Here is a 25,794-nt window from a genome sequence, read left to right on the forward strand (position 1 = left end):
AAGAAAAAAATTTTTTTAAAAATCCTTGTCAGCTGGGCATGGTGACTCACCCCTTTAATCCCAGCACTGGAGAGGCAGAGATAGGGCTGCTGTGAGCTCAAGACGACATACTGAATTCTAGGTCAGCATGGGCTACAGATAAGCCCTACCTTGACAAACCAAAAAAAAAAAAAAAAAAAAAAAAAAAAAAAATCCTTGTCATTCAGCTGCAGGTGGCCCATGCCTCTATAATTCCACAGGTAGGAAGATACAGTGAGTTCCAGGTCAGCCTGGTATTTTACTTTACAGCTGTTAAATGACACAGCTAAAGATGTAAGTGGCTACACAGGAGGGAGGGTCTCATACTCCTCTGTCCATCACTCCCTACTTCCAAAGATACAGAAGCAAGGCCCAGTACTAAGGAGTCAATGGATCCACCAAGTTTATATTTTCTTACAAGCAGAGATTGAGAATGGGCTGGCCAAAGCCACTACAAGGAAACTCCAGCTTTGGCTACAGACACCCGACCTCAGAAAAAACAAAAACAAAACTCTGTCTGCCAGGGTTCAGTTCTCAAATCATACATATAGGCTAGCTGCAAAAAGTGGCCCAGTGTCCAATGCTTGCAGCATCAAGAGCCCTGGGGATGCTCCCCCTCAAACACATACACATATGCAAATAAGTCAATTTGAGAATTATCACGATTTTCTATAATTATTCAAGTTGTCAATAATTAAAGTAAGGGGATGGCTGGAGAGATGACAGTGTATAAGGCACTTGCCTGCAAAGCCTAAGAACTCGTGTCTGAATCTCCAGGTCCTATGTAAGCCAGATGCACAGTGACATATATGCATATTGCACAAGGGGCACACACACATGGAATTTGTTTGCTTCAACTGAAGACCATGGTGTGGCCATTCTCTCTCAAAAAAAAATTAAATAAAGGGGGCTGGAGAGATGGCTTAGTGATTAAGGTGCTTGCCTGTAAAGCCTAAAGATACAAGCTCGATTCCCCAGGATGCACAGGTACCACCTGCATTTGGAATTCGTTTGCAATAGCTGGAGGCCCTGGCACACCCATTCTCTATCTGTAGCTCTTTCTTCTCTCAAGCAAATAAATAAAACAAAAATTAAAAAACAAAACAAAAAGAACAGGGCTGGAAAGACTGCTCAGTGGTTAACTATGCTTCTTGCAGAAGTGTGCGTGTAAGACCACCAGAACTCAAATCTCCACATAAAACAGCTGGCATGGCTGCATGTGCCAGTAACCCCAGCCCCACAGGGAACAGAGACCCAACAACTGGAGCCCCACAGCTCTGGCATTAGTAAAGAGGGTCCTGCTAGAAAGAGCATGCAGAAGAGCTCATGTTCACCATAGGTGAGCAATCCCTGACCCCCACCACAGGCACATACACCATCACACACTGTACACATCCCACACACCGAAATTCTGGGATCAAGTTTATTGCTGATGGGTGCGGCCTCTTCCTCCCTGCGCCCTTGATCTCTCCAGTGGTTCAAAGCCCCTCCGGGACAGCACAGTGCTACACTCCGCTGGACCAGAGACAAGGTAGACAACCAGCCTCTGGAAGCTATGCCAGGCCCAGCCCCTCCCACTCCTACCCACCCTATTGCACATCAACTCATGTAAACAATGCTTCAGGCAAGGCCTGGAAGAGCAGTGAGGCAGACTGATGTGTAAACGGATTTGGGACCAGGAACTGGATCCTCACAGATCTCCACTGTGTGCTGAGGCCAGTGAAGTCTGAAAAAGCAGGAAGCCTGGTCCCAAACTATGGCTCAGATTATGCCCACAGTGCAGAAGGCTCAGCTCCCCTCTGCCACCAACACTCAGATTCCAGAACTTGAGGTCCAACTTGGGCTTGCCTCCCGGGCTAGGTGGCAGATGGCAGTGTCCAGTTTTCTCCCTCCCACCCCCCAGCTGGAGGTCACTGGTGCTGGTTCTTCCTAGATGCCCGGGGAAAACCGGAGACAGGCAGTGGCAATCTGTCCAGCCCTGGAGAAGAGGGGGAGGTAGGCAATCAGAAGTGGGACACAGGATAAGACAACCATGGCACAAAATATATGGATGAGAGGCTCCACACAAAGTAGGCCGTGTACCCTCTTCTGCTGGGATGACCCCCTGCTCCACAGTTTGCTACCTTACAGTCACCCCACCAGCCTAGGCCTCCCAACGCCCTCTCACCAAAGGCTCGGATCAGCTCTGCCCTCACAGCTGCAGTGAAGGTCTTCACCAGACAGAGTGTGGTGAGGCCAGCAAAGGCTGCATTGTAGAGAAAGACGATGTAGAAATTGCCTAACCAGTTGAAGCGTCCAAAGTCACCCAGCAGGTCAAAGCGAGTCAGCCCTGAAGTACAAAGGCCATGATGAGAAGGGGGATCCCCAACCCCTCCCATGAAAGGAGCCCAACTTTCTGATGCCTCCTAGTGGCCACATCTCAACACTGCAACATAAGCATTATTACTTTCTCAAGCTTGGTCCAAGGCCAGTTCAAGCTATTAAAGAATGTTAAGATATGTTTGCTCTGACTCCCTTCCAGATGCTAGCATCATTTCCTCCAATGGGACTCCCTCTAGCTTTAGATGTTCCTTGAAGCTCTCATGCCTATAACCTATTTCTGGCCAGGAATCTAGAAGCTGATCACAAAGTTTTCATTAGTGCTAAGCAGTAAGTAATAGCCACTAAACACTAAGAAATCAAACTGTGATCAAGTCATTTTGGCTCACATTCCAACAGCACCTCTAACTAGCTGGATCATCTAGGGCAAGCTCTATAAATTCTGTGTGTCAACTTTATTTTATTTTATTTTTATTTTTTGGTTTTTCTAGGTAGGGTCTCACTCTAACTCAGGCTGACCTGAAATTCACTCTATAGTCTCAGGGTGGCCTTGAACTCACAGCAATCCTCCTACCTCTGCTTCCCGAGTTCTGGGATTAAAGGCGTGCGCCAACACACCCAGTTTAGTGTCCTCAACTTTAAAAGAAAGAACATGGGCTGGAGAAATGGCTTAGTGGTTAAAGCACTTGCCTGCAAAGCCTAAGGACCCAGGTTCGATTCCCCAGTACCCATGTAAGCCAGCTGCACCCATTCTCTTTATCTGCCTCTTCCTCCTCTCTTCCACTTTCTCAAAAGCGAGAGTATGTGTGTGGTATGTGGGCATGCATATACATGACAATGCATGTATATGGGCACATATTTGGGTCACATGCACATGGAGGCTACAAACTGATATTCAGTATCTTCCTCAATCACTCTACCTTTTTCACTGAGACAGAGATTCTCATTTGAACTCAGAGCTTGCTAGCTTGGCTAGTCTAACTAGCTAGCTTGGCTGAGGAATCCTATCTCTACCTCGTGAATACTGGGATTACAGGTGGGCCACCATGCCCATGTGGCATTTACACGGGTGCTGGGGATGTGAATTCAGGTCCTCACGCTTGTGTGGCAAGTGATTTACCCACTGAGCAATCTCTCTAGCCTTTTTTATTTTGAGATACAGTCTCCTTATGTACCTGAGGTTTTCCTGGAACTTTCCATGGCTGGCCATGACCTATCCTCCTGCCACAGAGCCCCAAATGCTGGAATGTGTGTAACCATGCCCCACTTAAATAAAATGGCATGTCAATTCCCTTACCTCCTTTTCCTACTTACCGAGAGTTCGAGAGAAGACAGGAAGTGCTGAGCTTAGGACCAGGAGGCAGACACAGTTCCCAATTATCTATGTGGAGAGGAAAAGGCAAGGGTAGCAGAACTAGCAGCACCTAGTACCCACCCATGCCCCTGGAGACTTCACCTCCCCCCACATACCTGTGTCATGGCTGTGTCATGCCACCTGGGCCTCAGGCTCCAGAACAGAGGAGAGCTATAGAAGCCCACAACAGAGGACACCATCAAGTAACTGCCACTGGGTTAAGGAAGAACTGGCCAGTTTTCAAGACCTACTTAATCCTTTGTCTCTTTTTTGTTCTGTTTTGTTTTTCAAGGTAGGTTCTCACTCTAGCCCAGGCTGACCTGGAATTCACTATATGGTCTCAGGGTGGCCTCAAGCTCACAGTGATCCCCTTACCTTTGCCTCCCATTGATGGTATTAAAGGTATATGCCACCATGCCCTGCTTTGTTTTTGGTTTTTCGAGTTAAGGACCTTCCTCTAGCCCAGGCTGACCTGGAATTAGTCTGAAGCCAGCCTTCAACTCACAGCAATCCTCCTACCTCACCCTCCCAAGTACTGAGATTAAAAGCATGTGCCACCATGCCTGGCTGTTTTTTGTTGTTTTTGAGGTAAAGTCTCACTCTAGCTGGGGCTGACTTGGAATTGACCATAGTCCCATGCTGGCCTTGAACTCAGTGATTCTCCTACCTACCTCTGCCTCCCAAGTGCTGGGATTAAAGGCCTGACCATGTTAATTTTTAGGCAAGGGTTCATTCTAGCCCATACTGGCCTGGAACTCAGGTGATCCACCTACCTCAGCCTCCCCAGTGGCTGGGATCATGGGCATGAGCTACCATGCCCATCTCAAGTAGTGGCTCATTTCAAAGGGAACAGATCTCTTTACAAGCTTTTCTCCCACGGTCTTCTCCTTTCTGAACCCAGGATTGGTGAAGACTGACCCACCTTTCCCATCAATCTCCCCTACAGTCTGAGAGAGACAATCCCAGGAGCTCTTTCACAGTCCCAGGAGATGAGCTTGGTAAGCAAAGCCACAGCGAACTTAAAGGATACAAAATTAGTACAACCTGGATGATAGCACCGAAAGAGCCCAGCTTGGAGAATGAGACCTGGCCCAGAGATGCATCCTGAGGATATAGAGAGGCAACACTGAAGTACATTGCCCTCTATCATGACCACTCCATCCAACACTCAGCCTTCCCTTTGTTCTCAGCTTCTGCCCTCTTTCTAGCCTTTTTATTTCTTCTTCTTTCCCCCCTCCCCCCAGGTAGAATTTCGCTCTAGTCCAGGCTGACCTGGAATTCACTATGTAGTCTCAGGGTGGCCTAGAACTCACAATGATCCTCCTACCTCTGCCTCCCAAGTGCTAGGATTAAAGGCATGTGCTACCACGCCCAGCTACTTCTTCCTTTTTTTTTTTTTTTTGTTTCTGAGGTAGTGTCTCACTCTAGCCCAGGTTCACCTGGAATTCACTATGGAGTCTCAGGGTGGCCTTGAACTCACAGCAATCCTCCTACCTCAGCTCCTGAGTGCTGGGATTAAAGGCATGTACCACCACGCCCGGCTAACTTCTTCCTTTAAGGTAGGATCTCACTCTAACCCAGGATGATCTGGGCTAGAGTATGTGGTCTCAGAGTAGTCTCAAACTCACAACAATCCTCCTGCCTCTGCCTCCCCAGCTCTCAGCATTTCTTAATTAAGCCCTCCCCCAAAGACACAGTGGGAAGACAGCCCAGTACCTGTATGCCCCGTGGCATGGCAGTCTCGTCAATGAGCAGCTCCAGGATATGGATGGCCACAAGGAGCACAGACAGGCCCTGTGTGCAGCAAGGTGGTAAGAATCCCATCCCTGTCCCAGACCACAGCTGTGTCCTGAGTTCAATATTAAGAGCATTGACTCTGATGCAACTTAGTTATGGAGGGCTTTCTCAAGGTTGTTATAGTCCCCCCCCCCCCACTAAAAAAGCACCTTTAAGGTTATAACTAAATGCACTGCTTCCAAAAGGAAAAAAAAGAAAAGAAAGCTGAATGGAAAAGGCATGCCTGTGGGACTAAGGGCAAAGCTCAGTGTAGAGCACTTGCCTCAGATGTGTAAAGCCCCATTTGCGTTACTTGCCTAATAGCTAGACATTTTGTGTTGTATCAAACACCCTCTGAACCCCCAGAAAGCCAAAGGACACAAGCTGACATGTCCTTTCTTCCCCCTAGACTTCTGGGAGTGCCACCTCCCTTCTCTCTCCCTCCTTGATATCCTGCTTGCTGCTCCTGGCTAAGGATGTACGGTCAGTCCTCAGCACCACAACAAAGGGAACTGGCCTAAAGTGCTCCTTCTCTGACTGTAAGCCCTAGTCTTTAACTTCTGAATCTAGCACAGGGAAATAAAGACACTGGATTTCAACCTTTATACTCATTCCAAGGCAAATGTGAATAACTAGTCAATGGTTCTGTGTTATTTCTGTTTGGACATGTTACTTCTATTTCTTCATTCACAAAATGTGAATCAAGGTGCTTCTCACAGGACAGAACAGAAAACCCTCAGCCAGTGAGAGGCAACTACTGTTCTGGATGAAAACCACATCATCTCATGTCTCTGTCTAAAGGACGCCCAACGTACTCAAGCAGCCCACGCCCCATCCCCACCAATGCTGGGAAACCCACCGTCAGCACCAGCAAGCACAGCATGGCCAAAGGGTAGCCCAGGTTCCGCTGCCAGGCTGAAGCCTTCCACCGCTTCTCTGGGCAGGGATGGAAGACTGTTAGCAAGTACCTGAAATAAGGGGCTATTCTCCTTGTGAAAACTCAGGAATCCCAAGCCCTACCATCCCACATACCCAGAAGGACCCTTTGTGTCTGCAGAGCCAGAACCTGTCTGTGTAGCAGCTCCATGTCTAAAGGCAGCCAGCAGGAGGTGGGATCTAGGGGCAGAGAATAAAAAGCTGCCTCTCAGTGCTCCAGCCCCTGATAAGGTCAGGCCCTTGAGCCCAGCAAGAAAGAACTTCAACTTACTACAGAGCCTGCGGGTCAGAGCTGCTTCTTCAAAGGCTGAGCAATTCAGCTGTTCTTCAAGATCTTCTAGTAGCTAAAGGCAGGAGAAAGTAAGACACTGTCAGAGGCCTCTTGATCCCAAGGGCTCCAGAACTTTATTCATTCTAGGACTCTACAGTTTGTACGTTCTCATTCACTGCTTAAAAAACAAATATTTGAGCCGGGTGTGGTGGCGCACACCTTTAATCCCAGCACTCGGGAGGCAGAGGTAGGAGGATCACCATGAGTTCAAGGCCACCCTGAGACTCCATAGTGAATTCCAGGTCAGCCTGAGCCAGAGTGAGACCCTACCTCGAAAAACCAAAAAAAAAAAAAAAAAACAAAAAACCAAAAAACAAATATTTGAGCCAGGCATGATGATGCACACCATTAATCCCAGCACTTGGGAGGCAGAGGTAGGAGGATCACCGTGAGTTTGAGGCCACATTGAGACTACATAGTGAATTCCAGGTCAGCCTGAACTAGAGTGAAACCCTACCTCAAAAAAACAAAAAACAAAAAACAACTAAACTAAAAAAGAAAACACACACACACACACACACACACACACATACACACATATATACACATATGAGGGCTGGCTTAGCGGTTAAGGTGTTTGCCTGCAAAGCCAAAGGACCCAGGTTCAATTCCCTAGGACCCATGTTAGCCAAATGCATAAGGGGACACACACGTCTGGACCTCATTTGCAGTGGCTATCAAATAAATATTTAAAAAAATATTTGAGAGAGATAAGAAGGAAACAAGAGTCAGGTGTAGTGGCACACGCCTTTAATCCCAGCACTCAGGAGGCAGAGGTAGGAGGATTGCCATGAGTTCGAGGCCACTCTGAGACTACATAGTGAATTCCATATCAGCTTGGACTAGAGTGAAACCCTAACTCGAAAAACCAAAAAAAAAAGGCAGACAGAGAGAGCGAATGGATGTGCCAGGGCATTCAGCCACTGCAAATGAGTTCCAGACACATACACTACCTGGTGCATCTGGCTTATGTAAGTACTAAGGGAATCGAACCTGGGTCCTTTGGCTTTGCAGACAAATGCCTTAACTACTGAACCCCCTTCTCCAGCCCCTCATTCACCATTTTGCAGCCAGTTGCTTTGTCCAACCCCTCTCAACTGCCTTGCATTCTGCCTTGAATGTCTAGTGACCAGCTCCAGATGTTGGGAGGGAAGCCAAAAAAAGACTATAGCCCTTGGCAAATTGCATACTGCACAACTACAGTTTTCATGGTTTGGCCTCAGATATGCAGGAAGCCATCCTGCATACAAGGAGTACTACATACCCGGGGTTTGACCAGTAGTTTTCCAGTGACCGAGAACATGCGGGCAAGACCTAGCGGTGTACACACTGAAGGGACAAGAACAAATTTGTTACCTATCAGAGTCTTCATTCCCCAACCCTGTCCCCGTTCCGTCTTCCATCTTAGTTGTTCTGGGCCCAGGACATTATCACTTCTTCCCAGACCCTACCCACTCACCCAGGAGCAGCAGGACACCAAGGAAGGAGATGCAGGAGTAAAGATAGGGGAGGTAGTACTCCCAGAAGTCTGCGGGTAAGAAGACATGTTAGCTTGTTTTTCCTGCTTACTGGCAGGCGACAGGGCTCAGAGTATTTGACACAACACAAAAAGCCTATACCTGGCAGGCAGGTGGTACATGCTTTATTTGACAGAGAGAGAGAGAGAGGGAGGGAGGGAGGGAGGGAGGGAGAATGGGCACAACAGGGCTTCCAGGCACTGCAAACAAACTCCAGACGCATGCGGCCCCTTGTGCATCTGGCTAACATGGGTCCTGGGGAATCAAACCCGGGTCATTTGGCCTTGCAGGCAAATGCCTTAACCACTAAGCCATCCCTCCAGCCCTGGTGCATGCTTCTAATCCCAGCACTTGGGAGGTAGAGGCAGGAGGAGCTGCAAAATCCAAAATAAATAAATAAATAGCCTACAGCTATTAGGCAAGTAATATAAATTGGGAAAGATGACCAGTGTTAGGAGCTGGGTGGTGGGAACTAAAGTAAATTAGAGATCCTAAGCTCTAAAGGGCATGACTGCTATTTGGCCCAAGTTCCAGGGATCAGGCAGAGCCAGATCCTTTTCTTTCTCAAGCAAAATAACACAAAGCCTCCTCATTCTAAAATATTAGATTAGGTGTGATGGTGTATTCCAATAATTCCAAAAGTACTTGGGCAAATTTTAGCCTGCCTGCCTGCTTGCTTCCTTCCTTCCTTTCTTTCTTTCCTCCCTCCTTCCTTTCTTTTTTTCTTTTGAGGTAGGGTCTCACTCTAGCTCAGGCTGACCTGGAATTCACCATGTAGTCTCAGGGTGGCCTCAAACTCATGAAGACCCTCCTACCTGGGCTTCCTGAGTGCTGAGATTAAAGGTGTACACCACCACACCCAGCTTAATATTATTTTTATTTATTTATTAGAGAGAAAGGGAAAGAGAATGGGCATGCCAAGGACTCTAGCCACTGCAAATGCATGCCAGATGCATGTACCACTTTGTGCATCCAGCTTAGGTAGATACTGGGAACTGAACCTGGGACCTTAGCTAAGCCACCTCTCCAGCCCTACCGGCCTCTATCTCTATCTCAAATAAGTATTTAGCTAGGTGTGGTGTCATAAGCCTTTAATCCCAGCACTTGGAAAGCAGTGGTAGGACTACATGGTGAGACTACATGGTGAATTACAGGTCAGCCTGATCTAGTGTGAGACCCTACCTCAAAAAAATAAATAAATAGGGCTGGAGAGATGGCTTAGCGGTTAAGCACTTGCCTGTGAAGCCTAAGGACCCCGGTTCGAGGCTCGGTTCCCCAGGTCCTACGTTAGCCAGATGCACAAGGGGGCGCACGCGTCTGGAGTTCGTTTGCAGAGGCTGGAAGCCCTGGCGCACCCTTCTCTCTCTCTCCCTGTGTCTGTTGCTCTCAAATAAATAAATAAATAAATAATTTATAAATAAATAAATATTTAAAAACAAATAAAAGAAAAAATGAGCAAACCAGTCTTGAGAGAAGGAAAAAGTCAAGTATTTTGTCACAGTGACACAAGGCTTAACACAGTCTCTCACCATAAAGTGACTCCCTGCTGGCCTTGTTATTATCTACAATGGCTGATGCCACCCACACGATGCCCAGCACAAGCAGAGTGAGGAGAATCAACATCACCACCGTCTCGTAGACCCGACCTAGGACACCCTGAAGGAGGATCAAACAGTGAAAGTGCATGAGGGGGTCTATATCAAGGCAATGTGGGGAAGGAAGGAGACATTAGAGATGCCATCTAGGCTTAGGGAACCTGGGAGGTCTGGATTTGGGAGATAGGAGAGGATTTTTCTCATATTCTGCTAAGTTGCTCTGCTCTTCCACTCCCCAATCCAGTGTCAACCCTGCCTGGATGTTCAATCACACGTTCCCTCCCCACATCCTTGTGTACCCTGAAAAGAAGAGCCCTGAGGTCTGCATCACACAAGCACTAGCCCCCTCTAGTTTCCAGTTCAGCCTGCGCAAAAGGAAGGGAAGTGGAAGGCAATTAGCGAATCAAGTCTGATATTTTTCCTGTTTCCACTCACCTTTAGCACCATGGTTTTGTGCAGTGACTGGAACACTACAACGCTTTTGCTGGGTGGCCTTACATTCACAGCTTCAACTCTCAGTGCTTCTGGAAACTTTCTTCCCTTTGCCCCTACAGGCCTTGGATTATAATGACTTTTTACTACAACCTCAGACTCCTTGTTGGGTCCCTTAATTCTTTTTTTATTTATTTGAGACAGAGGGAGGGAAAAGGGCAGAGAGAGAGAGAGAGAGAGAAAGAGGTGTGTGTGTGGGGGGGGTTGGCACACCAGGGCCTCCAGCCACTGCAATGCATGCGCCACCATGTACATCTGGCTTATGTGGGACCTGGAGAATTGAACCTGGGTCTTTAGGCTTTGCAGGCAAGCGCCTTAGCCATTAAGACACCTCTCCAGCTCTCTCTTTCTTTTTTTATTTTTTGAGGTAGGGTCTCACTCTAGCTCATGCTGACCTGGAATTCACTGTGTAGTCTCAGGGTGGCCTCAAACTCATGACGATTTACCTACCTCTGCCCTGAGTGCTAGGATGAAAGCGTGGGCTACCACACCTGGCTATCTCTCTTTTTTAAGGTACAGTCTCACTCTCACTCTAGCTAAGCTGACCTAGAACTCATTCTAGTTCCAGGTTGCCGTCAGACTCATAGAGATCCTACCACTTCTTGAGAGCTTACATTAAAGGTGTGAGCCTCCACGCCTGGCTGAGTCCCTTAATTAGGATTAAACCTCTGCAAATCATCTTCATTAAAATTTCTCCTGTCAACCTCATAGAGTGAAGCTCTGCTTCTTGCTTTGGTTAACTAATAGGACCCCTACTTACCTTTCTGGAGCCAGCAAAGCCCTCAGATTCCGTGAAGAAATATGCAAATGGCATGAGGAAGATGAGGGACAGATTGGAAAAGAGAAAAACGAGGTTCCAGAGACCTAGCACCAAAAATGAAAACAGACAATGTCAGTAAGAGGGGCAGGAAGCTAGGGACTGGCCAGGTAGATTAGCCCAAGGCCGCCTGGGTTGACTCCCACCCTAAACTGTAGCCCCAAGCCACGCACCATGGATAAGGGAGCCATTGAGCCACTGGATGTAGTAGTTCTGTGGCAGTGAGAGCAGAACCTCGTTGCTGATAATGGAGAAGGGCAAGAGGAGGACAGCACCCAGGGCAACTGCCAGGGTAAAGGTGCACAGCTCCAGTCTAGGAAGGGAAGAGGACAGTTTAGCTCGGCACTCTCACTGCTGATGATCCAGAAGCCCCGTCTGTCCCTAAGGGCACCTGTGGATTGTAGAAGCAAGGCAGCCTGGATAGGAGTGGGAAGGGACTGTGCAGCTAGGCTCCACCACTGCCACCCTTTACCTCCAGAAAAATCTTGTCACATGGACAAACCTCAGGCATTCATGTCACCTGCCATGTCACTTGTCCAGACTATCCCAGGAATGTGGTCCTCCCACACATGCCTATAGGCCATGCCATGCATGATGCCAAGGGGTAGGGCTTCTCTTTTCTGCTTATTAGGGATCTCTGAGCTTGCCTCTTTCATTCTGGATAAAAAAACATGGTCATCCCACAGCCTATTCCCTGATGAAGGCAGTAGCTCACAAAACAAAGGGAAGCTGACACCCAGCTTTAATAGCCAACGCCTGTGTCTGGGGCCACTTCAGCTATAAACAAGTTCACCAAGGAAGCACAACCTTCCAGTCTGTGGATCCCGAAGAGGCAGCTCTATTTTCCCCTATATGATTTAATGAAGAATAGTATAAGGGCCATCCATATTCTCTACCCTCAGGGGTTTCTATCTTTGTCACACCCTGTTCAGTCTCCTCCTACCCACCAAACACCCATTCAATCCCCACCCCCCCCACTGGCTGTTGGAAGATGAAGCCAAGCCAGAGATACTTCCGGGTAACTCAGGTGACTCAGGCCCCTGCAGAAAGTTCCTGGCCATGAGACTCCCAGAAGTCCCTGACCTAACCAGGGAGACAGGAACAGCAGCTTTTCTAAACATTCTTAGGATGAAATAAAGCTGGAAGAAGCCAGAAATAGAAAAGTAGAACTCTTTCTCCATGGAATGAAAGCCCTTTCCCCCTACTAGGGGTATCCTACAGTCCAAATCCTAAAAGCCAATGGAAGCAGGTGCCTAGGGTAGTGATACTCACGCAATCTTGTTGACAGTGGCATCTTCATCATCCACTACAAAAGAGAGACAGAGACAAGAGGAAGAGACAGGACATCAACATGCAACTCTGAGAACAAACTATGTTACCATGTGTCCTTGACTCCCTTTCCAAATGGAGTTAAAAGCTAAAAAGGAGTACCTGGGAGACTTCATACTATTGAGCTCCACAAGCTATTCTCTAGCCATGTTAACAGTTGAAAGATTACTAGTCCTAAGTGGAGAGAATACCTCCATACAGACCCCCAATTCTCTCCCTTTGTAACATCTCTCTCATCACAGGCTCATCTATAGAATCCAATAAGTAAGTAACTAGTCTATGATGAGCTGGAGAGATGGCTTAGCAGTTAAGCGCTTGCCTGTGAAGCTGAAGGACCCCGGTTCAAGGCTCGATTCCCCAGGACCCACGTTAGCCAGATGCACAAGGGGGTGCACGCATCTGGAATTTGTCTGCAGTGGCTGGAAGCCCTGGCACGCTCTTCTCTCTGCCTCATTCTCTGTCTGTCGCTCTCAAATAAATAAATAAAAATAAACCAAAAAAAAAAATTTTTTTTAAAAAAAGTAACTAGTCTATGAGACTCGTTACACCAGTGGCTGGGGGAAGGGAGAGCAGTGAGGAAGGGTGAAGATTCAGAGACAGTCCCTAGGGGAACACTACTGTGACTGCTGGGTTGGCTAAGGGCTCATGGAGCCATTCAGGACTGGATGGTGTATGAAAAGGTGGGAGGCTAGGCTATGAAGCAAAGTCTTTCTGTCCCAATCAGAGGCCTGTTGGGAACCCATCTGTGAGAACACTTAACTCTCCAGAGACAGACTACCACCACCAAGTTTTGGGGTCCCAGTGGTCAGGAAGATGAAAGGTGTCTGTCTATCCTGGGTGGAAGAATACTAGGAGAAATGACAGAAAGCATGTACCTATGGTAGTTGGTCATGTCAGGTTCAAAGAATCCTCATTGTTTTATACAATGACAATGTACTAGGTAGACATTATACCCATTTTACTTTTTTTTTGGGGGGGGGTTCAAGGTAGGGTCTTGCTCTAGACCAGGCTGACCTGAAAGTCAATATGTAGTTTCAGGCTGGCCTCAAACTCAAAGAAATCCTATCTCAGCCTCCCAAGTGCTGGGATTAAAGGCATGTGCCACCATTCCTGGCTGTTTGCTTTTCTTGTTTGTTTGTTTTTTTGGGGGGGGTAGCTCAGGCTGATCTGGAATTCACTATGTAGTCTTAGGGCTGCCTAGAACTCACAAGCCTATGTCTGCCTCCAGAGTGGGATTAAAGGTGTGCACTACAATGCTGGGCTCCTGTTACTTGTTTTTTGCTTGTTTGTTTTTGCCTTTTCAAGATAGGGTCTCACTTTAGCCCAGGCTGACCTGGAATTCACTATGTAGTGTCAGGTGGCCTGGAACTCAGGCCTATGTCTGCTTCCAGAAAGCACTGGGATTAAAGGTGTGCACCACCATGGCCAGCCTCAGTTTTTTTTTTTTTGTTTGTTTGTTTTTGAGAAAAGATCTTTCACTCTAGCCCCAGCCTCCTAAATTCAAGAATCATAGGCATGGGCCACCACACCTGGCTTTTTTGTTTGTTTGTTTTATGTCGGTTTTATAGGCTGAAACTGAGAATTGGAAAAGCTACATGAGCCAGGTATAGTGGTACACACATGTAATCTCAGTCCTTGGGAGGTGGAAACTGGAGGATCAGGAGTTCTATGTTATTCAGAGCTACCTAATGAGTTTGAAGCAAGTCTAAACTCAAGAGACTCCAAAAACAAAAAATAAATAAACCAGTGATAGTGGTGCGGGCCCGTAATCCCAGCACTAGGGAAGCTGAAGCAATCACATGTGGGTGTCCATCACTGAAGGAAGAAGATGACTAGACAAAGATATTGGAAACACTATGACTGGGAAAAGTATTATAAACAGAGTGAGCCTGGAGTGGTGGTGCACACCTTTAATCCCAGAACTCAGGAGGAAGAGCCAGAAGGATCACCATGAGGCCACCCTAAGACTACATTGTGAATTCCAGGTCACCCTGGGCTAGAAAACTAGGGAGGCTGAAGCAGGAGGATTGCCTTGAGAGGGATGCCAGCCTGGGATATATATTGAGACCCTGTCTTAAAAATGAGGAGAAAAAAAAATAATAGGGCTAGAGAAATGGCTCAGCAGTTAGGACACTTGCCTGCAAAGCCTAAGAATCTGGGTTCAATTCCCCAGTACCGACATAAAGCCAGATGCAGAAGGTGGTACATGAGTCTGGAGTTTGTAGTAGTCAGTCCCTAGTGAACCCATTCTCTATCTGCCTCTTTCTTTCTCTCTCATACATAAATAAAGTTAAATTTTAATTCTAGGTCAGCCTGGGCTAGAATAAGACCCTACCTCGAAAAACCAAACAAAAATTTAAATTTACAAAAAAGAACAGAAAAGCTCCATGACTTGCCCAGCAAGTTGCAGACATTTCCATCTATACATCCCAGCTACCACAGCACCAAAACCAGGCCTGTGCAGGCAAGGAGCTTGAAGAAGCACTGTAGAACAGCCCAGCCAAGCCAACTTCCTTTCCCTGCAGACACTATTACTTGCTCCCCTAAGATTGCCCCCATGGCAACAGGAACTCTGGAAGAAGGGAGGTACCTGTGGTGAACTCAGCAGGCCTCTTGAATCTGGTCAGGAAGATATGGCAGAGGATGTAGAGTGTGGCAAACAGAAGTACTGAGATCTGTGGCAGAAAGCAAACAGGGATGAGAAGCTCTAGTTTCCACACATTCCACAGCCCCAAGGACTTCAAAACAATACTTGCTGGGGTGCCATCTTTCTCATTGATGCTTGCTTCTAGTCATGTCCTCCCAGGGCTAAAAGAACCAGACAAGGGTTGTCCATGTAATAGGGGAACTAGCACCAACCCAGCCCTGAGTCAGGACTTTGCTGAGAGCGCAGAGCTCCAGCTCAACTCTGGCTGGTAAACAGCAGAGAAAAAAACTCCAACACAGGGTTGGAGAGAGATGGCTTAGCGATTAAGGCGTTAGCCTGCAAAGCCAAAGGACTCAGGTTTGATTCCCCAGGACACACAAACAGTTGCACAGGGTGGCACATGTGTCTGAGTTTGCAGCATGCCCATACTCTCCCTCTATCTGCCTCTCTGTCAAATAAATACACTACATTTAATATAACAGTAGACTATAGTCAGGCTTATCACCTAGATAATATAAGATCTAGAGCTGGTACCAGACTCTTTAAAGGCAGTCAATCCTGGGACCCTATCTCAAGTGACTTCAAATTCCACTATCAATTCTCTTAAAGCCTATCCCAGACCCCCTGAGTGAACAGATGTCCAAATAAAGGTTACAACAGAATTTGGAGAAATAAATCTGTACATGCATTCAATCTCTACACTATCCCAAGTCAGCTGCTATTGCCCAGAGAAGGGTCCACTGGTCAATTTGACTCTATAATTGAAGTTAGAGCCCTAATAAAAGATCTCACTCTACTTGAGATATGCTAAGACAAGTTCAGTCTCGTGGGTCTTCTATTCTCCAAGAGAAGCTGACACCTTAGGGAATTTGCATACAGCAATAAACAAGGACAAAGCTGTACGTAGCTTTAGACATTAGGAAATAAGAATAGAAGGAGCCACTCAGATTGAGGCTACAGGATTTTTATAGCCTAGTGTTCTGTCCTGGGCTTACATAATAGGCAAGAAGGTGTGAAGACTCAAAAGGTCAGGCCAGAGTTCCACACACTTCCAGTGGAGGCTAGGTTGTTCTAGGTGAAGGAGGCACCAAAAACCTTCAGAGCTAAAAGATGGGAAAGATACATAGGAGACTGCTTCTAAGAGCTCATCTCTCCAGGTTGTTTGACAATGTCAATCTCTGGTTCTACATTGTCTCAAGGCCAGGGCTGCCTCCACAATAGCCCAATGCGGCCACCGCCATGTGAGCTTATCCACCAAAAACACACAAGAGGTGCTTCCCAAAGCAGATCTCTACCCGAGTTCCACACATGCATGCAACAACACACTTCCTACTGTCCAGTTCTCACTGAAAAGGGCTGGCCTAGTTATGTCCTGTTTTACGTTATCCCCTCTCCAAATCTAAGTGTACTCTGGGTAGCCTAGAGCCCAGCCAGAGAAAAATAATTTCCACTGGAGTTTCCCTATCCTAAAGTGATGAGGCCACTGAGGGGCAGCGCGCTCAGCTTTGCTCTAGGTGCTAGCACTGAAGGACCACCTGCTCGGGGAAATCCCCGAATGGCTGAGAACCCCCACCTTGCAGCTTTCTAACAAATATCAGGGAGCAGGTTAAAGAAGCAGCCTCGTGGCACATCGTGTTTGGCCTGCATAAAACTAAACCACGGAGCCGGGGCGTGGTGGTCCACGTCTGTAATTCCAGAACTTGGAAGGCAGAGGTAGGTGGACCGCCGTGAGTTCGAGGCCGCCCTGAGACTACATAGTGAATTCTACCCTGAGCTAGAATAGGACCCTACCACAAAAAATTATATATATCAGGGGGGAAATAGGCGAGAAAACTTTCGTGATTCCCCAGCCTCCACAGCTCAGAATCCGCGCCCGCAGCACTTTCTTCCCCAGTGGGAGGAGAGAATTCACCAACTATCCTGCTCCTGCCGCCGCTCTCCACACCATACTGCCCTAGTCTTTCCAGCTCTGGGTGACCGGATCGACCCTCTCCGCCAACATCAGCTACTCCGTCCACCACGGGCTTCCAAGCCGACTCACTCTCCACCCACCTCCAGGAGCGCCGGGGAGAGGCGGAGGGGGTCGGGGGAGGGGCGAGAGAGGAACGGAAACCCACCGGCTTTGTTTACTGCGCGGGGACGCAGGGCTTCCCTAGCACCGCCCCGGCCCCGGCCCAAGCCCCAGCCCAGGCCGAGTCGATCCCGGGCACCCGGCCGGGACGGTGGCGCTCGGAGCCCCTCCGGCCCGAACTTCCCGCCCCTCCCGGCCCCGTCCGCACTCACGATGCACTCGCGGACGCGGTTGTGGAAGAGTTGCTCTCGCACGGATAGCACCTCGTAGTCAGCTGCTTCCATACTCTGCTCAGCATGACTGGAGTAGGGGGTCCCTCCGGGCCCGGGGAGGACGAGCGGGGGATGGAGGGAGGCCACCGCCGCCGTCCGCCGAGCGCCCGGACCCAGTCAGGCAGCCTTTTCTTGCAGCCTGCGACGGAAACTCCGAGTTATCTGAAACTCAGATTCCGTCGTCAGACGCCCCGCCCTTAAAGGGGCAGGCGCAGGTCCGTCTAATATTAAAAGACTCCAGGGGGAGGGGAGGTTCCTCGGCTCCCTCCCCTTTAAGGTCGGGCCACCGTCTAGTTTCAACGCTAATACCCGCCACCGGCTAAATACACGGAAGCGCGGAGCATAGTTTTAGCCTTTTAAGAGACCGAATGACGACACAAGAGTTAGGCGGGCTTATTCCAGGGAACGGAACTCATTGGCTTCTAGGCAGCTGTCGCTCATCGCGTCAGGAGCGGTGATAGGTTCATCTGTGAAAGGAGGCGGTACCTTCTGGGCCGACCAAAGCACATTCTTAAAACTAAGCGATTTGTCTCACGTCGAGAGGCAATGATTCCAGGATTTCAGTTGCCGCCCAAGATTTTAGTTCGATAGTGGTTAAGTGAACCGTTTGAATCACACTATGTGATGTGAGAGCATCAGAGGGCTTTCAAAAATGATAGCGCTGGAAGGGAGAGCTGGTTTAGCGGTTAAATTGTTTACCATGAAAGCCAAATGATCCAGGTTCGATTCCCCAGTACCTACTTAAAGCCAGATGCACAAGGTGGCACATGCATTTGGAGTTCGTTTAAAGTGGAGAGAGGCCCTGGCGCATCCAGTCCCTCGTAAATAAATAAATTGTTTTTTAAAAAAAAAAGCGAGCCTTTAATCCCAGCACTGGGGAGGCGGAGGTAGGAGTATTGCTGTGAGTTCGAGGCCACCCTGAGACTATATAGTGAATTCCAGGTCAGCCTGGGCTACAGCAAGACCCTACCTCGAAAGAAAAAAAAAAAAAAAGCGAGGCCAATGTACACCTTTTAATCCCAGCATTTGGGAGGCAGAGATAGGAAAATCACCCTGGCTGACCTGGATTTCACTACACAGTCCCAGAGAATGGGCTGACCAGGGCATTTAGCCACCGCAAATGAACTCCAGATGCATGTCCACTTTGTGCATCTGACTTACGTGGGTACTGGGGAACCAAACCCAGGTTGTCAGGCTTTGCAGGCAAGCACCTTAACCACTGACCCATCTTTCTGGCCCTTGGTTTAGTTTTATTTATTTGAGAGCAACAGAAAAAGAGGCAGAGAGAGAAAGAGAGAGAGAATGGGCATGCCAGGGCCTCCAGCCACTGCAAACTCCAGAAGCATGTGGCCCCTTTTGCATCCAGCTTACTTGGGTCCTGGAGAATCAAGCCTTGAATCTGGGTCCTTAGGCTTCATAGGCAAGAATTTAATGACTAAGCCATCTTTCCAGCCTTTTTTTTTTTTTTTAAATGGGGTCTAGTTATGTAGACTAGATTGGCCTCCAACACATGGTGATCCCTACCACCTAACTTCCTGAGTGTGGGGGTTAAGGCATGAGCAACTGGCCTGCCTGTCCTGAAATTTACTGAGAAAATGTCCACAGGGAACATTGGTAAGTAGGACTACCTACCTCCCTTTAAGGCTTTATATCATTTTAACAGCAACCATTCAGAGGAAGATGTTGTGATAAGAATTTGAAATTAAGAGAGCCAGGCATGGTGGCATATGCCTTTAATCCCAGCACTCGAAGGTAGAAATAGGAGTATCACCACCATGAGTTCGAGGCCACCCTGAGACTACATAGTGAAATACAGGTCAGGCTAAACTACAGCTAGATCCTACCTGGAAAAAACAAAACAAAACAAAACAAAAGTAGCCGGGCGTGGTGGCGCACGCTTCAATCCCAGCACTTTGGAGGCAGAGGTAGGAGGACCTCTGTGAGTTCAGGGCCACCCTGAGACTCCAACAGTGAATTCTAGCTCAGCCTGGGCCAGAGTGAGACCTTGAAAAACCAAAAAAAAAAAAAAAGGTAAACAAACAAACAAATAAACATAAGAAGCCACTGAACGTGATGGCACCAGCCTTAATCCCAGCACTTATTTGGGAGGCACGGGTAGTTTGAGTCCACCCTGAGACCACATAGCAAATTCCAGGTCTGCCTGGGCTATAGTGAGACCCACACCTCAAAAAACAAACAATAACAAAAAAAAAAGGTAAGAAACCTAGGTGTAATAATGATAAAGCTAGTAAGTAAAATCCCAGCGCTTGGAAAATCCAGCCCTATCAGGGCTACATAGTAATAACAGTCTCTCAAGAGAAGAAAGAGGAAGGAAGAAAAAGAAGTCCTGATAACTATGCCAAGTGAATTAACAGAAATACATCAGGGGAGAAAGACATCCTGCCTTAAATAAATTTACAGAGATTGTAAAATGGTGGTCTTTAGGCTGTTTGAGTTGGATTATAGTTTTGTTTTGTTTTGTTTTGCTTCCAGGTGGGGTCTCACTCTAGCTCAGGCTGACCTGGAATTCACTGTGTAGTCTCAGGGTGGCCTTGAAGTCACAGTGATCCTCCTACCTCTGCCTCCTGAGTGATGGGATAACAGACGTGCGCCGCCAAACCCGGCGGATCACGGTTTTTTAAACAAATTCCAGAGATAGGTTATGATTCTAAAAGTCATCTCACTTATTTATTAATTACAGCTATTGTGTTTGGAGAGTGGGTAGTGTTGGATTCCTTCCACCTTATTTTGAAACAAAGTCTCATGCTTGGGAATGCCCCAAACGTTAGGAATCTCCTGACTTCACTTCCCATTGCCATAGACACATTGGTGTTACAAACAAATGCTGCATCAAGCTTTGCTTAGGTGCTGGGGATCCAAACTCTAGTTGGCAGGCATGTTTTTAGGGCCTAGTGCTAGCACTTTACCACTGAGCTACACTCCCCAGCCCCAGTATCTGTCTCTTAAATGTGTGCATGTGAGTCTGTATGCAAGTTCATGTGAGTACAGGTCTGTGCATGCCACAGCATGTATGTGACGATCAGAGGACAACTTTGGGTGTGAGACCTCCCCTTCTACCTTGTTTGAGGTAGGGTCTCTTGTTCAGTGCTGTATTTTAACCAGGTTAGCTGGGTTGTGAGAAACTAAGAGACTCTCCTGTCTCCATCTCCCTTCTCACTGTAAGGTGCTGGGATTACAGCATCCAGATTGTAAATGGGTATCCAAATTCAAGTAGTCATACCTGTATGATGTACACATTTTATGCACTGACCATCTCCCCAGCCCCCTGTTTTGAGAGAAGATCGCACTATGTAGTCTAGACTGGCCTTGAACTCAGGATTCTTTGTGCCTCAGCCTATCAAGTGCTAAGATTAAAGGCATACAATATCATATCCAGCCACCCAATAACTTTGTTTCCAATGTCTATAGTTAGAATTGGTGAAGGATTCTGTTTATCAAATTAAAACTCAAGCCACCAAACAAAAAAGGCAATTCACAAGCCAGGCGTGGTGGTGCATGTCTTTAATCCCAGCACTTGGGAGGCAGAGGTAGGAGGATCTCTGTAAGTTCGAGACTCCATAGTGAATTGCAGGTCAGCCTGGGCTAGAGTGAAACCCTATGTCAAAAAACCAAAAAAAAAAAAAAAGAAAAAAAAATGTCAATTCATTTTTTAAATCGTATTTATGGTCATGGGGAGATGGCTCAGCAGTTAAAGGAACTTGCTTGCAAAACCTACAAGCTCAAGTTCAACTCCTCAGTGCCCACATAGAGCCACAGCACAAACTGATGTATGCATCTGGAGTTAACAGCAGCAAGAGGCCCTGGCAAGCCCATTCTCTCTCTCTCTCCCTCTCTCTCAAATAAATAAATAAATAAATAAATAAATAAATAATTTTTTAAAAAAGGGCTGGGGAAATGGCTTAATGGTTAAGGCACTTGCCTGCAAAGCCAAAGGACCTAGGTTCAATTCCCCAGGACCCTTGTAAACCAGATGCACAGGGAGTTTGTTTGCAGTGGCTAGAGGTCCTGGCATGCCCATTCTTTCTCTCTCTCTCTCCTCAATCTGCCTCTTCTTCTTTCTCTCTCTCTCTCATAAATAAATAAAATATATTTTTTTAATTTAAACGAGCAAGGTGTGGTGAAACACACCTTTAATCCAAGCACACTGAAGGCAGAGGTATTAGGATTGCCTGTGGGTTCAAGGCTAGCCTGGAACTACAGAATGAGTTCTAGGTCAGCCTGGGCTAAAGTGAGACTGTACCTCACAAAAACAGCTCACGGCTTTAATGCCAACACTCAGAAGGCAGAGGTAAGAGGATCGCCATGAGTTCAAGGGCACCCTGAAATTACTTAGTGAGTGAACTCCAGGTCAACCTGGCCTAGAGCGAGACCCTACTTCAAAAAAAAAAAAAAAATAGGGCTGGAGAGATGTCTTAATGGTTAAGGTGCTTGTCTGTGAAGCCTAAGGACCCAGGTTTGATTCTCCAGATCCCACGTAAACCAGATGCACATGGTGGCACAAGCATCTGGAGTTCATTTGCAGTGGCTAGAGGACCTGGTGCACCTATTCCCTCCCCGCTTCAAATAAATTAAAAAAAAAAAAAAAAAGCCAGGAGTCGTGGCACACGCCTTTAATCCCAGCACTCAGGAGGCAGAGGTAGGAGGATCGCTGTGAGTTCCAGGCCACCCTGAGATGACATAGTGAATTCCAGGTTAGCCTGGGCTAGAGCAAGACCCTACCTCAAAAAAACAAGCAAAAAAATCCTATTTATTTTGAATATTTGAATACTCAACTGAGATAGCTTTACTCAACTCTCCTGAAGGTATTTCTTCTACCTCCTGTTTAAAAAAAAAAAAAAGTTATGGGCTGGAGAGATGGCTTAGCAGTTAAGGCACATGCCTGTGAAACCTAAGGATCTCAGTTTGATTCTCCAGGTCTCAAGTAAGACAGATGCACATGGTGGCAAATACATCTGGAGTTTGTTTGCAGTGGCTAGAGGCCCTGGTATGCCATTCTCTCTCTCTAATAAATAAATAAAAATAAGATATTGAAAAAAAAATTTCCTTCTGAGGCTGGGTCTCACTCTTCCCCAAGCTGACCTGAAATTCACTTTGTAGCCCCAGGCTGGCCTCAAACTCACAGCAATCTCCTATCTCAGCCTCCCAAGTGCTGAAATTACAGGCATGTGTTACTACACCCAGATTCCTATATATTCTGAAAGAACTAGTGTATAGTTCAGTGGGCATGAACAAATGGCTATGTATACACATCTCATAACATTAAAAGTGCATGCCTTTAATCTCAGGCAGAGGTAGGAGGATCATTGTGGGTTTGAGGCCAGCCTAAGACTACATAGTGAATTCCAGGTGACTATGGACTAAAGCAAGACCCTACCTTAAAAAAAAAAAAAAAGTCAAGCCGGGCATGGTGGCACACGCCTTTAATCCCAGCACTTAGAAGGCAGAGGTAGGAGGATTGCTGTGAGTTTGAGGCCACCTTGAGACTCCATAGTGAATCCCAGGTCAGCCTGGGCTAGAGTGAGACCCTACCTCGAAAAACCAAAAAAAAAAAAAAAAAAAAAAGCCAGGGCTTGAGAGATGGCTTGGTGATTAAGATGCCAAAGAACTCAGGTTCAATTCCCCAGGATTCACATAAGCCAGATGCACAAGGTGGTGCACGCATCTGGAGTTCATTTGGCAGTGACTAGAGTCCCTGCAGTGCCCATTCTCTCTCTCTCTCCCCTTCTCTCTGCCTCTCTCTCCAAAAAATAATAAATAAAAATAAAATAAAAATTTAAAAAGCCAAACAAAAAGAGAAAGAGAATGGGCACACCATGGCCTCTAGCCACAGCAAATGAACTCCAGATGCTACCATGTGTATCTTGCTTATGTGGGTGCTGAGGAATCAAACGTGTGCCTTTAGGCTTCACAGGCCAGCGCCATAACAACTAAGCCATCTCTCCAGCCCAGGTTTCTCTTCTCGAAGGTTAAACATTCTCAGTTCTCCAAATTGCTATATCTAATATCCCTTGACCATTTCATTCACCCCTTGGAGGAAAGTCTTATCTGTCCATGTCCCTCTTGAATCAAGTACCCAGTACCTGATAACAGACTGATCAGGAGGGTGACCAGTGAAGAGGGTGATGGAAAGCTCACACCTTTAGCCCCAGCACTCAAAAAGCTGAGGTAGAAGGATTGTACTGAGTTTAATGCCAGCCTGGGGCTACAGAGTGAGTTCTAAATGAGCATGGGCTATAGTGAGACCCTGCATAAAAATAAAAAATAAAAACTGGGCTTGAAAAAAATGGGGCGTGGTGGTGCATACCTTTAATCCCAGCACTGGGAGGCAGAGGGGTAGGTGGATAGCCATGAGTTTGAGGTCTCCCTGAGACTACATAGTGAATTTAAGGTCAGCTTGGACTAAAGCGCAATCCGACCTCGAAAAACAAAAAACAACAACAAGGACAAAAAAAAAACCCAAAAAACAAAAAAAAAAACTCGGCATGGTGGCGCACACCTTTAATCCCTGCACTCCTGGAGGAAGATGGAGAAGGATCCCTGCCAGTTAAAGGCCAGCCTAGGACTACATTGTGAATTCCAGGTGAACCTGGGCTAGAGGGAGGCCCTGCTTTGAAAGACAAACAAAAATAAATAAATAAATAAATAAATAAATAAATAAATAAATAAATAAGATAACAAAACACCTTGCCTGCCTTTGAGTACATAGGCATAGAAGAAATGTCTAAGATGTCATTAGCCTGTCTGACAGCCAGGCCACACCTTTGTTCATGCATGTATTCATTCTCAATCTATCTTTGTGAGCCAACAGAAGTTTCTACATGCCAGTACCATTGAGACACTCTAGCTGTGCTAGAGAGAGGCTGACAGATCTCATTTATGAGAATCACTGGAGAAAAAAAAAAATCTACCCTCCCCCACTCGATGTCACCCTACCCTCAACTCTCCCAGATCTTAGAGCTTTAGGTTTGACTCAGTCTGAAAGGGGGAAGGCAGTGGAGGAGTAGTTATCTCTAAATTTTAGAATTAAAAGTTTGAATCTCTGCCCTTGACAAAAATCAATTCTTAGAATACTTACTAAATGTCACTATACACTAAGCACTGAGCTAGATATTTCCTGGCATAATTGAGAGCATAGTACATGGAGTTTATAAAATATTGTTGCAAGGGGCTGGAGATGGTTTAGCGGTTAAGCGCTTGCCTGTGAAGCCTAAGGACCCTGGTTCGAGGCTCGGTTCCCCAGGTCCCATGTTAGCCAGATGCACAAGGGGGCGCACGCGTCTGGAGTTCGTTTGCAGAGGCTGGAGGCCCTGGCACGCCCATTCTCTCTCTCTCCCTCTATCTGTCTTTCTCTCTGTGTCTGTCGCTCTCAAATAAATAAATAAAAAATTAAAAAAATATATTGTTGCAAGCTGGGCAAGGTGGCATCCCAGCACTTGGGATGCAGAGGTAGAAGGATTGCCATGAGTTCAAGGCCACCCAGAAACTACATAGTGAATTCCAGATCAGCCTGGGCTAGAGCGAGACCTTACCAGCAAAACCAAAACAAAACCATTAAATATATATATATATATATATATATATATATATATATATATATGTATGTATGTATGTATGTATGTATGTATGTATGTATATAGTGGCAGGGCTAGAGAGATGGCTTAGCGGTTAAGCACTTGCCTGGTTCGAGGCTTGATTCCCCAGGATCCACGTTAGCCAGATGCACAAGGGGGTGCACTCGTCTGGAGTTCATTTGCAGTGGCTGGAGGCCCTGGCATGCCCATTCTCTCTCTCTCTGCCTTTTTCTCTGTCACTCTCAAATAAATAAATAAAAATAAACAAAAATTTTAAAAAAATATTGTGGCAAAGAAATATATTAAATGAACATGAAAATATATAATTACAAGCCAGGCATAGTGGTACATGATTACAATCACAGAAACTGGGAGTGTAATCCCACAGCTTGGGTGGTAGAAGCAGGAGGATCAAGGAGTTCAAGGCCAGCCTGGGTTACAAAAGACCCTGCCTCAGAGAGAAATCATATGTGAATGAAAAGGAGAAATATGAAATATATAAGTAGAGAATCTGACTTACTCTGACCTAGTCCCCAAGTCCTTTTATGCCCCTGAAGCTGCTCTTGGTTGGGTATTTTCTGCCAGCAATGCAAACCTGACTGCAACAGTAAAGTTGTTACCAGAAAAGTGAGATTGTTGCTGCCAAAAACCTAACTGTATGGTTTTGACCTTTTGGAGCTGATTTCCAAGAGTAATGTGGAAGGATTTGAAACCTTGGCCTAAGAGAT

The 25,794-nt window shown here is 46.7% G+C and overlaps 1 protein-coding gene across 1 annotated transcript; it reads right to left on the reverse strand.

Moving 5' to 3' along the window:
- Positions 1-1,427: 1,427 nt before the first annotated feature.
- Positions 1,428-17,781, reverse strand: Lmbr1l (limb development membrane protein 1 like). The gene is made up of 17 exons (XM_004668575.2): positions 17,415-17,781; positions 15,075-15,159; positions 12,428-12,461; positions 11,329-11,468; positions 11,099-11,202; positions 9,781-9,907; positions 8,194-8,262; positions 7,999-8,063; positions 6,675-6,747; positions 6,500-6,583; positions 6,327-6,403; positions 5,408-5,485; positions 4,722-4,795; positions 3,808-3,898; positions 3,652-3,718; positions 2,186-2,347; positions 1,428-1,996 (listed from the first exon to the last, which is right to left on the reverse strand). The coding sequence occupies exons 1-17, from the start codon at positions 17,484-17,486 to the stop codon at positions 1,929-1,931; spliced, it is 1,470 nt and encodes a 489-aa protein (XP_004668632.1). The 5' UTR covers positions 17,487-17,781; the 3' UTR covers positions 1,428-1,928.
- Positions 17,782-25,794: the final 8,013 nt, after the last annotated feature.

The sequence above is a fragment of the Jaculus jaculus genome, chromosome 6, assembly GCF_020740685.1.
Source record: "Jaculus jaculus isolate mJacJac1 chromosome 6, mJacJac1.mat.Y.cur, whole genome shotgun sequence".
NCBI classification, from domain to species: Eukaryota; Metazoa; Chordata; class Mammalia; order Rodentia; family Dipodidae; genus Jaculus; species Jaculus jaculus.

Coding starts and splice junctions, on each gene's coding strand:
- Lmbr1l (XM_004668575.2), bottom strand. CDS start 17,486: ATGGAAGCAGCTGACTACGAGGTGCTATCCGTGCGAGAGCAACTCTTC. Junction 6,584..6,674: donor TCTGACCCGCAGGCTCTGTA/GTAAGTTGAAGT, acceptor CTCTGCCCCTAG/ATCCCACCTCCTGCTGGCTG. Junction 5,486..6,326: donor TGTGCTTGCTGGTGCTGACG/GTGGGTTTCCCA, acceptor TGCTGCACACAG/GGCCTGTCTGTGCTCCTTGT.